The sequence below is a fragment of the Chiroxiphia lanceolata genome, chromosome 1, assembly GCF_009829145.1.
Source record: "Chiroxiphia lanceolata isolate bChiLan1 chromosome 1, bChiLan1.pri, whole genome shotgun sequence".
In the NCBI taxonomy this organism is placed as follows: domain Eukaryota; kingdom Metazoa; phylum Chordata; class Aves; order Passeriformes; family Pipridae; genus Chiroxiphia; species Chiroxiphia lanceolata.
The window spans coordinates 50,824,023-50,837,758 of record NC_045637.1 but is presented as its reverse complement, the minus strand read 5'-3'; the positions used below and the strand labels follow the sequence as shown (position 1 = coordinate 50,837,758).

Below are 13,736 nucleotides of genomic sequence, written 5' to 3'. Positions count from 1 at the left end.
TTTCAACACAATACAGTCTACTTTATTTCAATTTGCTAGAATTACTGAGTAAAAACCTTGTCATTGCTAGTCCAAGAAGAGTAAGAGTAGAAAGTTCTTGCCCTCCCCCATCAGAATGTGTCAAGTCATGTCTACCACCTGCATCACAAAGACCTGCAAAGAACACTTGCCCCAACCCCTCTTCTGGTCTCTTTATTTCATCTTCATGAAACCTTCCCCATGGACCATCAAATTTCCCAGCCCTTAAATACTTCTAGGAGCCAAAAGCTGGAACTCTTAGAGGGGCCTAAGATAACCCTCTGAAATGTAGTCAGTTGCCTACACAGCTCCCTTGGGCCCCTTAAAAAATTTCAACATACCAGAACACAGGTACTTCTGGCCTACTTTTCAGCATTCCTTTAAACATCTGGTTAACAACAACGGCTAGCATAGCTGTCTAAACCAAACAAAGTCAGCATGAGCTCAAAAATATTTCTACCATTTATTTCAAGAGTAAGCTGTGTTTTCTGCAAAGCTCGTAGTATGCAACAAAATACTCTGTATACATAATTTTTAAAGAAAATATTTTATTACATTATGGGAAAAAAGCATGATCATCCAAAGTTTGTATTGTTAAAAAAATTGAAAATTTAAACAGCATGTCGGTATATTCCGTTCCACGTGGGAATGATAAGAAGACTCTATATCATTACTAGATATTGCACAGTCTGAAAGAAACAAAAACAAATCACATGATCTTGGGAACCATCTCACATTATGAAAAACCTACAAAGAAAACATTAAAAAAAAAAAAAAACAAAACACACAATCCTTTCTTTCTACAGTAGCTTTAAGTTTATAATTCTTGGAATGACCGTATTCCACTGAAGACCATCTCAGTGACAGGAAGCTTCATTTCAGCAATCCCCTTGTGCAAATAAGATTAATAAAAAAAAAATAATAATAATGCAGTGAAGTCTTTTGATATTGTGTGGGTGGCAATAACCACACAGCTGTTAGATCCCTGCCTGGTAAAACAAAACGGGGAAGGAGAAGGAAGGGGATTTAGGCCATAAGTTTCGCCTGCAACTCCATTTCTGCCGCCCTTTTGAGTGCAACATCCACCAGTAGCTGAAATCCACTAAAATCCTGGTTAAGGTCTGGTGGTGTTGGAGGAGGAGTGTTAAAGAGCCCACTTTGTGTGTTTGCACCAGGTCCTAGTTTAGACGCGTCCTCATGGCAGGCAAGGGGGTTGTCTGTGAAGCTGCCGGCTGGGGGCTGCTGCAGGTCCGTGGTCTGGCCTACATCAGCTGGCTGGCAAAAGTGGAAAGGGGCATCTTTCAACGCAGTCACAGTCGTGTGGCAAATCACCGACGGCCGAGCCAGGACCGATCCCGGGGAAGCTGGCTTGGAAGAGGACACAGTCTTGCCAAGCGGTGCAGTAGCGGGAAGGAAGGCAGTCTCCTCCAGCAAGGGAATGTAGTTCTTTGTGCTGATGGCAGACTCCATCAGGCTGCCCTCGGGAAGCTTGGTCCCTCGCCGCGAGATAGTGAACTGATTTGGGTCTTTGCCATCCTTCCTCAACATGTCAGGTAAGAGCCTGCGGCGTGCATTGATAAACCAGTTGCAGACCTGGGAATAAAATGACATCTTAATTTCTACCTTCATTCATTTCCAACTATGTGCCATTAGAGCCACTGGGTTAATTAATCCCTCCAAGCAGTTTCCTTCACTACACAACAAAAGAAAGACCTACTGACAAGTTCTGACACGCCTGGCAAAGGCCCTTCCCTTGTCCTGGTTGTACTGCTGACTCCCTGCTCCTGTTACAGAAAGCCCCTGGACATCTGAAGGCTTTGAGAAGCCCAGACTGATGGGTTAGCTTTTAACTCTGTGCACACACATTAACCTATTGGCTATTGTTCCCTAGCTCAGGTTAATTAACAACAGGAAAACTTTTTCTCTCTGAAGAGAGCCACTCCTCCCTCCAATAGTTACTGATTTTCCTTGTTCAACTGACTGTGTCGACAGACATAACATGAATTACCTCATTTAAGTTTGTCCTTGTTTAAATATCAAACCAGTTTCCTGGGCAATACAGGATAGTTTATAGTTCAATGTCTTTTTTCTGTTTACTACATAAAGGAAGCTTTCTTTATGATGTTATATTAAGGAAATCTTACTTTTAGACAATTATGAAATTTCTACTAATTAATTAATATGGAAAAATAAAGCCCAGAGGTCAACAAGATTGCTCTCTATTTAGCACCTCTCAAAACCAAACTCAGGTTTACCCAACTTCTCATGCAGCCACCTTCCCACAAGGGGGGAAAAGCAGCAATGGTCAACAGCTATTCCACCAAAGATGATCACAGAAGATGAGAATGATGCGTCCAAGGGACCTCGCAGATGCCAGTGGCAACCCAGGATGAGAATCCAAACTAACCACACAAAAGCCTCACCATACCTGTACTAACATACTTCAGTAGCTCTACCCCATATAGGTTGTTCCACTGATCGTAATGGAAGTCATCATACACATAATTATATATGTGCATGTTCTACAGGAACGAGTCTCAAGTTGCAGTTTAAGAAGCAAAGAGTTATATGTTAAGCTGCATATCATTCACCATAAAACCTCTGTTGACAAATAAATACCTTCCTCTCACAATAAATTACCTTGTACAGACATTTTATGTCTTTTGGGGCACGATTCCACAAGAAATTAGCATGCATGCTCGAATTCGTAACTGTTTGTTCTCCCAGAAAAATAATTTTAGCCCAATAAACAAAGATCATTGTAACACACAATCAATCTGTATCTCTCCTTACAAGTGCCATCAGCAGGATAGTAACAATAAAATAGGGAATCTCACATGCAGTGTAAACATTTGTATCCATGAGTAGATCACAGGTAAATTAAAATAGAAAACAGCTCCTTCTGAAGAGAGAACTACTTTTTTAAATACCTGTAGTGTGGAAAGGTGTGTTTGTCGGGATAACAGCGCTTTTTCTTGCTCTGAAGGATAAGCATTGTAGCGGTGCTCATACAGCCAGTCCCGAAGAATCTGCACAGATTCCTTGGGCAGGTTGCCACGTCTCCTCCGTTTGCCTGAGCCAGCAGATGAGGAAAGATCCAGTGGGACATCCATAGTGTCATCATCCTCTGTTTCACTGCCTGATATTGCAACTACACCTACAATTACAAGATAAGAACAATCAGCCTCCTATATTCATAAACTATCCAGCTCCAGCATTGTATGGTACAGACATTTTATATTAACTGTCTTCACTACGAATGAGGGTATATAGGCTCTTATACTGGAGATTCGTCCCGCAGTGTTAACTTGTCATGCTGTAGCTTTTCTGTCAGCTGAACAAAAAGTAGCACCAATGATCTGTTCCTAAAGGAATTCTTCTCTGCAAACCTTCATTTCCTTGTTCCCCTGGCAACCTTTTATCTGCTGCACGTTATCAGATAGCTTCTATCTAATGCCAATATTGTCCAAATTTGCTTGCTATGGTATGCATCCTACACTTTTCTTCAAGGATAACGATCCAGTGTCTGGGCAAAAGGTCAATAATGAAGAAAGGAAGAACTTAAAAACACCCAACTCAAGCAATTGGTTATTTAATTACTTCTTAGCATGCTGATGCTTCCCTCCTGGGAGAGATAGCTTGTAGATTTTATAAATGAATAATTATATCTATTAATAAAAACTAATGGAAGAAGGGAAGAAAAAAGGGAAAAAACTGTATCTGCCCTGCCCCCCAAAGGGAATTTTCACTTATGAAGGAAAAAAAGTGCAAGAAAAGGAAAGAATCAGGTGCCTAAAAGTCCACCAGCTTAACAGAAAATGAACTCTAATTTAATCGCACTCTGTATCAAAAAACCATGACCACTTAATGTTTAGGTGGATTTGTTTTAAAACCATCCTGATAATTTTTTCAACTTCATGGTTTTCATCTCAAATTTTAATCTATGGAAACGTGTTCTGTGCTATGCTCACTACAAAGCCTCTGAATTTACAAGTTAACTGCATACCTTGTCTATCCAACACAAAGGAAGAGGTGATTTCAAAATCTGATTAACCCTTTATACATACACCACACTACTAGTAACATGAAGCTATGGTACGTAAAGCAAACAAACAAGCAAGTATTCAATAGTTAGGAAGGCTACAATTCTATTCCTTTGATAGGATACACAAGTCATTAGTACTGTAAAATACAACAAAAACCAGGCTTTAAATACTCACCAGGTTAAATTCACCAGAAATTTTAGGAATCTTGCATGTTCAACTAGTACAAATTAATACTAATCTCAAGCGAACTTACCCTGTCCTTCAGAAGCATTCTTTAGGAACTATAGGACGAAAACAAGCCTTTAATCTTTCTGTCTTTTGAACTTAGATTTGGGGGTGAGAGGGTGGGGAGGAAGAAACTTGCTCATTTGTTACATCAAAACTAAAACTCTTAATAGTAAAAGCCAGATAAATGTCCAAAAGTAAAATTTTATATGGGCAACCACCCATAATTAAAAAATTCTATTAAAGGAAACAAAGTAAGCCCTAAAATACAAAAAGTGTTCCTGTGAAAGTATAAAACTATATAAAGCTATTATTATACCCATAAGTAAAGACACAGAAGGAATTAATGTCCTTTAAAAAAAAAAACAATCGATCACGAAAAACCCCACCACCACAGAAAGAAAGAAGCTGTACATGCACAAGTTTTCCTTAATACTTGGCAGGATAGTAAGGAGGAAAGCAGAGAAGGACCTTTCCTCACACTTTCAAACTTCAGCCAAAGCTGACAGGGTAAATTGTTCTTTCCTTCCTCCAACATCCTTAAATTTAGTTCAAGTTGTCCAATTTGCAATGCACAGTTTTGATACGCAAGCATTCCGAATAGGATGATCAATCTACAATCTGTCTGGCATAGTTACTTCGGTAACTTACTTGGTATTGTTTTCATTCTCCCAATTGCTGATTTATGTAACCGACAACCACCAAACTGACATACCAAATTTTTCATCTGCTGATTAGCCACATAAATTATCCACTCATGGAACAGGAACAATAGGACAATATTTAAATAGCCAACACAAGATAAACTCCAAATTATGTAAACAGGTTCTTAATTCATGTAGAAAGTATGTCAAGTTTGCTTTAAAATGATTCCAAGCAAACCGCTTTGTATCTGTCATAGCTTATTGGAAAGTGCTGTCACACTTGCAACCTAAACTGAAAACCTGCCTTGTACCATGGGCTCCTGGAGCCATGAGAAGCACTTCTGGGAACAAAGATCCTACACAGACAACAGGACAGCTCTGCAAAGCAGCTCATCCCTTTAAAATTGAATTTAAAAACTAGCTAAAACTAGCCTATGCTATTCAGACAATGTTGTGAAGTGCGCTGTTCTTGTTTGTCAGAAACCAGAAGTGTTGCAGCACTTCAGTGGGTTGGGTTTTTTGTTTGTTTTTAAATATAAAAGGCAGTAAGGCAAGACCTTGGAAAACAGGGAGAGGCAAACAGCAAGGGATGGAAACAAGAAGGAAGAGAAGCCAAAGAAACTACTCACAGGAGAAAGTTAAGCGTCTAATGGGTAGCGTGCCATATTTACATGGCATAACAAAAAGTACTCCAGACACACACTATCCCATCTGGAATAACCTTTCCAAGATCTGCCACACAACTAAAAGACTCCCAAATTTCAGAAAACTGACATGAGAGTAAAACCTCTTCTAGAACTGCTGCTCTATTTCACCTTTAAAAAAGTGTGGCAAGATACTGTCTGAAAGTCAGCAGTATAAAAACGTTTCTCTCTTTTGCAAACAAGATCTTTTGCTAAAGTAAAAGTTGCCATCTGACTAACCGTAACCTAACTAGAGAGAAATGAGTCACCAGCAGAGCCAGCCCTTTGACCCGCTCCCTTAGCGTGTCATATTAATTGACACAATAAGTTAGTGACACAAAGTAGGTTTTGGTTAAGCAGGAAACCCAGTGTAGTACAAGTTCTGCTCATTCAAATGAGCTCATTTAAATAGCTGATCAGCCCTTTGAACTCGTGGCAGATCTCTCTGGCGCGGTTCAGAGTTAGCAGCAACAGGAAGTCATGGCTAGAAATCTCGCACTACCCAGCTGATATTTTTTACTAGAGCAGGAGCCACATTGTTGGTGTCAAGGCTCTGTTTTCATTAAAGCATTCCTGCTGATTACAACCCAGCTTTGTTTTTCCGTCTTGTTAGTAATCAGCCTATTCGCTGCTGGTTTCCTGTTTTAACAGGGCCCAACTGAAAAGGCTCCTGGCCAGGCTCCACGACTGGACCATTGGCTTACTGCTATTTACACCCAGAATAAAGGCCTGTGGACACGATGAGTAGCCCCAGTTGACCCACTAATTTATTTTGTATTAAAAGCAGGCTAGGGCCACATTATTTTTTGTCTCCTCCTAAACACATTTAATCCAAACAAAAAAAACCTTGCTTTAGTAGGACTAAATTAAAGCAGCATGAGTTCATTTGCAGAGAGGTCTGAGAAACCACACAAAATCCCAGTCCTCCACTTCCACCATAGCCACTTAAATGAGCAGTCCACACTATTAATGACTTAAGAACTACATGATCAGCATCTCTTCTTTATCAATCACTTTATCCTCCTGGCTTCCCAGCTGAAGTCATATACATGATTGAATGCACTGTTGCGTTGTATCACAGCCAAAAGACTTTACAGGTCCTCCCGTAATCAGCTCAGGGAAGATTACACCTAGGATCTCGAGTCTAGGCTCAACACCCAAACGTTAGTTAACAGTTTGAAACAACTTGAGTACAAGTACAGTGATGACTAAAGCTGATTTCAAAATAAACTACTGCCACTTAAAAAGGCATACTGAAATACTTTGAGGGGGAGGACAAAGTATTTAGACAGACTGAGACAAATAAAATGGAAGTTAAGCAAATGAAAAATTTAGGCTGAGTATCAGGGGAAAAAAAAAAAACACAAAAAAACAACTATCCCATTGTGTCGAGGAAGAGCTTCACTGAGGAAGTGGCAGAAGCCAATTGTTATTCAAAAGAGGACAAAGTATGCCACAAGGAACAATCTCTGCCCTCCAAAGAAGAGATGGACAAAAATCACCTTAAAGAAAACCTCCCACCCCTTAGGGTTCTCTGAATATCTTAAACCAGATTTTTTATGAGCACTGATAAACAGAACCAGTTCCCATCTGAGGCTCCGATCCTGTTGAAACCAAGTGCAGTAAGATTCTTCACATGTATAAACTTGAGCACATGCCTGTGCCTTTGTGAGACTGTGTTCTAAATCAGCTAATTAACAAGCCGAGTGTGTTCAGTGTGATTGCTATCACGTTATTATTTGTAAATGAAACTATCCATAGAAGAGTCCTCGGGGTTTTAATCCACAGACTGTTAGCTAAAAAAAAAAAGGCCACAAAAACAAACAAAAAGCCCATCAAAACCAATCAACAAGAAAAACACACCACACTCAAACACACAAAAAATTAAAAATCCAACACACATACAAAAAAACCGAATAAAAATTTAATGCGAGTTTAAAAACCAACAACAAAAATAAAGGTTTAAAATTATTCATAAGTAACAAAAAACTACAAGGATGCAGAAGGGAATTTCCAAAGTAAAAAAACTCTTTCCTCTGAGTAAGTTTCATAATTTAGGAACCAGCTTATTTTTGCTCTGCACTTCACAGCTTGCACTCTATTGCTCCTAAACCAGCCAGACTTGGCTGTACTATACTTTTTTTGCTTTTAAATGGGATTTTGCTAGGAGTGCAAGCAAGAAATCTGTAATAAAGTCACTCTTTGAAACTTCCTGAATGAGCCTCGAATGCCAGATCACAAAAAACTACAAGCCCAACTTTTATTAAAACAAAGGCACCCCAGCCCTAACATCTTTTAAAGTTTCCGTCTTTGTCTCCCCACCTTTTAATTTGTGCCACGCAAACCCCAGGCCCACGGCCCCTCTCAAAAGTTCTCCCTCCCGCCTGTCACCTTTCATTGTTTCCATTGTTTCAGCCCAGGATTTGCAATCCTCAAAGCAGAGCTTACACACACACACACTCTCACACACAAAGCCCTACACATGCATACCTAGAAACTACGTCAGCGTTTTCTACACGCATTTATTTCGGGGGTGGCAAGAACAACAGTTGAAAGTGCAGGGAGTTTGGTATTTCACCAACCAGCAGCTGCCCTCGGGGAGAGAAGTCTGAACAATGGAAGCAACAGCAGACAGGAAACCAGCTCACCACTGCTGTGCAAATAGGGAGCATAGGAATGTCCTAAAAATAACTGGGCTAAATTAATTCAGTGAAACTATAAAAAAAAAAGGGGGGGGAGGGGATGGACGCGAAAAGCCACAAACTGCTCCCAATAGGGTCAAGAATCTCAACCTGCTTAAGACGACGGAAACATTTAAAAGCCAGCGCTGCCACTGTCTCTGTGCGCAGGGGGCTGAGCTCGGCGTGCAGCCCAGGCTGTGACCGGGATCAAGCCCCACTCCACTCCTGCGGGACGCTGCGCTCCTCAGCACCACCCTGCCCGGTCTTTAAACTTCGCCTTTGTGGCTCAGTTCCCTTTTATGTGCGCTCCTCTTAGCCGAGTGGCACGTCCAAAAAAACTTTTGACGAAGGCTACAAACCATATTAGTACACACCATGTCTGCAGCAGCCCAATGGTTTCACGAACTACATATGCATTAATTGCTCCAAGGATATTAACAATGAGCGAGGAGGCTGCCCTACTACAGAGCCGTAGGAATGCATAGCAGGGGGAAAACAGCAGAACTCTGGAGTACTGAACATGCGCACTGCTACCCTCTAACCCTCCACTTCGGAGCATTTAATGGTCTTTGAATGCAAAACATCCTTCAGCCACACCACCGACTGGCAAATCGCAACTGAACAGACACTGCTTTCCTGTGAACTTCTTCCCAGCCAGCGTAGGAGCGTTAAATCCGAAAGCACGTTCCGCGTCTTTGTGGCCAAGGACTAATTTAAAGGCACTTAAAAGCACCACGAGCGCAATGAGTAACGATCCTCTAACTGAGTTAAAGTTTGTCTGTTTAGAAGTGAACAAAGAAAGAAAACTTAAAAGAGCCTTGTGCTTATAAGGAAAAAAAAGTCTTTCTCCTTTTAACCCTGTGTCAAAACTTTTGTACTTTTTGTTTCATCCCGTTTCAAGGGATAAAAGGGATGGAAAAGGCATCAACTTTCAGCAAATCAAGGCGGCCGAGGGCGTGGAGGGGGTTTGAAGCCCTCCCGCCGATGCCCACCCCCCAGCCCCATGATGCCGTGCCCGCGAACAAAGAGTTGCCGGACAACCCCGCTTTCCTCGCCCCAAGTTGGGAAAACGACCTACACCCTCGTCCCCGCACACCGGGACGGCGAGGCTTGGTGCGGAAAACCATTTAAAAGTGTTTTACGAGAGGACGGGGGGAAGAGGCTTGGCGGAGGGGGAGAGAACAAAACTTGGCGGAGGAGGCACGAGGCGGGCGGCTGGACATGTTTCTGACAGAGAGCCAGCAGCGCGGAGAGGCGACCGCCTCCAAACAACAGCCCCGCATGTTTTGTCTGGGAGCGGAGCATCCACTGCAGTCTTCCACGGGAGCCAGGCCAGGGGGTGGGGGTGGGGGGCCAGGGGGGACAAAACGGCCTAGAAGGTAAAGAGACTCCGCCTGGCTTAGCGACAGCCCCCCTTCCCGTTTCCACCCCGGGCAGGTGCGCGGGGCACCCCGCTTTGTCCCGGCGCCCCATCACAACTACCTTTTTTACTTTTCATCTTGATCGCGAGGACCGAGCCGATCGCAGGACACCCCACGCACCGACCCAAGTTTCTCTCCCTTCGCCGGACGCTGCTCCCCCTTTAAGCTCGGCGAGGAGAAGGAGAAGGTCGACGAAGAAAGAAGCAGCACCGCCGCGGAGCCAGGCGCCCGGTCCGGGGCCGCGCTGCTGTCAGCGGGAGCCGCAGGGCTCTGCCTCCCCGGGGGCTTTCTGGTGCGGCCGGGGTGGGCTTCCCTCCCCCCTTCCCTTTGTTCCCTTCTGCCGGCGATTGGCCCCGGCCTGTTAAAGTGAGGAAAGGCACGGGAGAAAAAGGTACACAGCGCCCGCCCTCCCCCACCTCCCCGCACTGAGTACGGGAGAGTAACCGAGCGCTGCACTGGCACTCGCGGCGGCTGCCTCCTCCTCCTCTCTCCTCCCTCCCCTCCCGGCCTGCTGGGGCTCTGTCAGACAGGAGGGGAGGGACCGGCCGGAGCGGGGGGGTGTCCGCCCGTACCCGCTCGCTCATGCACGCACAACAGCGGCGGCGGGGGGAGCTCTGCGTGCTTCCCGCTCCCTCGCCTTTCTTCCAGGCAGACGTTTGATCATTAAACTGGGAAGGAGGAGAAGGAAGAGGCGGTGGGGGGAGATTGTGACAGCTGCCCTTGGCTAGCCTCCTCCTGTTGCTGCCGGACGAACCACCCACTCCTTCGCGTGAATAGGGGAGAAGAAAGAAGAGTTCGTACGGCAGGGGAAGGAAAAGAGCCCTCCAAAGACCGGCGCCCCCATTCCGGCTGCCGAGCGGAGGCTGTTCCCCCCCAATCCCCAGTGGTGCTGACAGAGCCCTGGTTGGCCGGTGCTGGCCACCTCCTGCCCCGGCGGGGAAGGCGAGCCCCATTTCTGCGGTTATTTTTACATCAGTTCGTAAAAGGTTGTTTTTCTCCCCCTCCACTCCCCCCGCCCGCGCGGTAGATTTTGCTACGGCACATGCTCGTAGCTGTAAAAGAGAGAAGTCTCTCAGCTTGACTCATCCCTCTCGGGCGAGCACGCGCTGCACAGCAACAGTTTATTTTCCTCCGGTATGGGAAACGCGGGACCTACCAGCAGCTCGCTCCAGCTTCCCTCCGAGCCTCGCGGAGGGGAGAGCCCTCCCCCGGCACGGACGGCCTCGGCAGCTGCTCCCCCCCTCCCCCCCCCAGCCTTCCGCCTGACAAAGCCAGGTGCCCCTGCTCCAAAATGCAGGACGCCCAGCCGCGTGCTGAAGTGTCACGGGCGACGGTTTCGCCGTGGAAAGTAAAAGAAGCCGCCTCGCCTCGAAACAAGGGTGCGAGTGCGGCATTGCTGATTCCACGGGAGCGTGTTTGTGTCACTCCCGCACCGGCACGTGCGGAGTTACTCCCGGCCGGGCAGGCGCGGGGAGTGAGCAACGGGCGCCTTAAACGGCTGATGAAATATCGATTCCTACGGCAGAGCAGGGATCACTCCCTGCACACTACCCTCCCGCTGTGCGGGCACCCGCACAAACCCGCACTCGCTGTACCAGGGGAAGCAACAGCGTTTAAACAGCAAACCCTCCCCAAAGTACCTTGTAACTATTTTTATGTGGCGCAATTACAGCGGGAGATAAAACAGCTGTTACATCCCGACCGGGGGGAGGGAGGGCAGCTGGTGAGTCATGTCAGTTATCAAGGACCTGGTGTCAGCCCGAGGCTGGCGACGCGCTCCGGGATGGGTGACCCTTGGGGCTGGTGGCCGCTCCGTGGCGAGTGCGCCTGTAGGTCAGTGAGGCGAGCTGGGCACGGCACGCTGACTGACTGACTGACTGACACGCTGACTGACTCCCTGGTACAGCGGGCCAGCGCCGCGCCAGGCGGGAAGTTGTGCGGCGCGGACCGAGGTCCCGCCGGCAGTGGCGCGATCCGGGCCATTACCCGCCGACCGAGCGCCCTTCGCCCGCCCTTCCCACCCCATTCCCGCCGACGTGCCCGCGTCACCCGTCGGTTGTGTCCAGGGGTGCCACAGCTCCGTAGTCCGGGGGACGAGGCTCTCTGGGGGCGGGTGTTTTCGCACTAACTGTGTCCCCGAGGGACTGGTGGCTCGGGGGCGGGAGTTGTGCGCGCACGCCGCCGTATGGCTTTATTGTGGGGTTTTTACTGTTTTGTTTTTGTTGTGGAAAAGCACAGCTTCCCAGCTGTGAGGGCTGGCTCTTCGAACTGGTTGTTCAGACCGTCCGGGCTTTTTTGGTCACGCCAAAAAAGCAATTAGGGGAAGTTAAACAAAAGACACGTCAAGGGTTCGGAGAGATTTCCTTTTCTCCGTGCCACCAGAGCCGCCTCACGCCTGTTCATTGTCCTTGGGACCACCGGCAAATCTGTGAAACTAGCTCTCTCCCTTTTCTGCCTTTCCTTCTTTATTTCTTCCTTTTTTAAAGTTTAGGTTGACTTTTTTTTTTCCCTCCCTTCTTTGGCAAGGCCACTTCTATAAAGGAAAAAAGTAAAGTTTTATATTCAGCTTTCTTTTTCTTTCTCTCTCTTTTTTTTTTTTTTTTTGAGAGCTGTAGAAACAGCCTTTCTAGCTCTGCTGCAATGTGGCTACCCATGAATTTTTTTAAAGGATCCTAAGAAAAGATCGATTTTGACTTTGTGTGGCAGCTGTTTAGCTGGTAGGAGCAGGTGGTGGACCAGTGGCTGTTCATTCCTAACTGCCCTGGTATAAAGTGCATGAAGAGTCATTGTTTTGAACTAAGTTAGTTCGTAGGTGTGAGTACGGAGGGGTGTACTCAGACGTGGGACCACTGGGAAACACAGAAATTGGGTTTGTGCAGTTTCCATTGCAGTTGTTGCCTGAGGCAGTACCTCAGCTCTGTCAACAAATTCTGGTTGCATTTACCACTTGAAGACTCTTGATACATATTCGTGGCGTTAGGGTGGATAAAACCCCCACAACCTTCTCTGTTAGTAAAGCTTTGACACACCTGAAACAAGGCTGTAACAAGGAGGGCAGGTGATTTGCCTGAGCTCAACTCTAATGAACGACTTGGTTTTACAACAATTGCCGTAATCTGGTGGCCCATAAATTGATGATGTGTTGGTATTGGCTTCCACTAGCAAGCAGAAGTAGATAGTATGGAAGACAATATGTAATTTTCTGCAGTTTATCTTTTCCCTTCACATGTTGGTGAGGTTGTGTTTTTAGTATTACTTTATCTGCTGGAGCTACAGCAGCACTAATAATTGTATCTTAGAAGCAGTTCACACTGCTTCACAATGAGCCTCTGGCATCTGTGCAGCGTAAGTAGTGGTAGACATGTGCATCAAGATATATCTGTGCCAACAGGTTTAAACAGCTTGGTTTACTCAGAGCAAGTTCAGCTCTGTCTGGACCCATCCGTGTAGACACGCTGTAAGTATTTGTAACACTGGATGCCAAGAAGGGAGGGAAATGAAAAAAACTGTAGGGGCTAGATTTTTATTTGCTCCATGATTGTCTGTTGACTTACCAATGTACTGTGGTGTATGCAAGTTTCTGCCTTGTCACATTGCCACATGTGATATCTTGCATGACTAATTATATGGTTTTTATTTTACAAGTGCTTTGCTTTGAGGTCCTGGGTCTGTGTTTGCTTAACTGTTGAAGGCAAGGCTGCATTTTGGGCATAGAAACTATTGAAGGAAGTACTCTGGGAAGACAGGACCTAGGCAAATCAGGCTTGTGGATCTTTGTTATCTCAGTCTTTTTATTCCAGTTTCCCATTTAAAAACCAGATAGCATCCCCTCCCACGATGTTAGGAAAATAAATCCATTAATCTTTATGGAATACTTAGATGCCATCGAAATGTTTATGAGAAAATTTATTAAATTGTAGTCAGAACAGAATTAGGTAGAACACAGTTGAGCAGGTCACGCCTATGGCAATAAGAGCAACGCAATGCCACAAACAACTTCCAGTGAATTAATCTGTCC

General features: G+C 45.5%; 1 protein-coding gene across 4 annotated transcripts; it reads right to left on the bottom strand.

The window, feature by feature from the left end:
* Positions 1-549: 549 nt before the first annotated feature.
* On the bottom strand, positions 550-11,858 carry TGIF1 (TGFB induced factor homeobox 1). Of its 4 annotated transcripts, none has more exons than XM_032696337.1 (3): positions 11,740-11,858; positions 2,949-3,175; positions 550-1,611 (listed from the first exon to the last, which is right to left on the bottom strand). In XM_032696337.1, the coding sequence occupies exons 2-3, from the start codon at positions 3,129-3,131 to the stop codon at positions 1,045-1,047; spliced, it is 750 nt and encodes a 249-aa protein (XP_032552228.1). In that variant the 5' UTR covers positions 3,132-3,175; positions 11,740-11,858; the 3' UTR covers positions 550-1,044. The 4 variants fall into 4 exon arrangements, with proteins under 4 accessions (XP_032552228.1, XP_032552237.1, XP_032552219.1 ...); XM_032696346.1 differs by lacking the exon at positions 11,740-11,858 and adding an exon at positions 11,359-11,509; XM_032696328.1 differs by lacking the exon at positions 11,740-11,858 and adding an exon at positions 9,780-10,215.
* Positions 11,859-13,736: the final 1,878 nt, after the last annotated feature.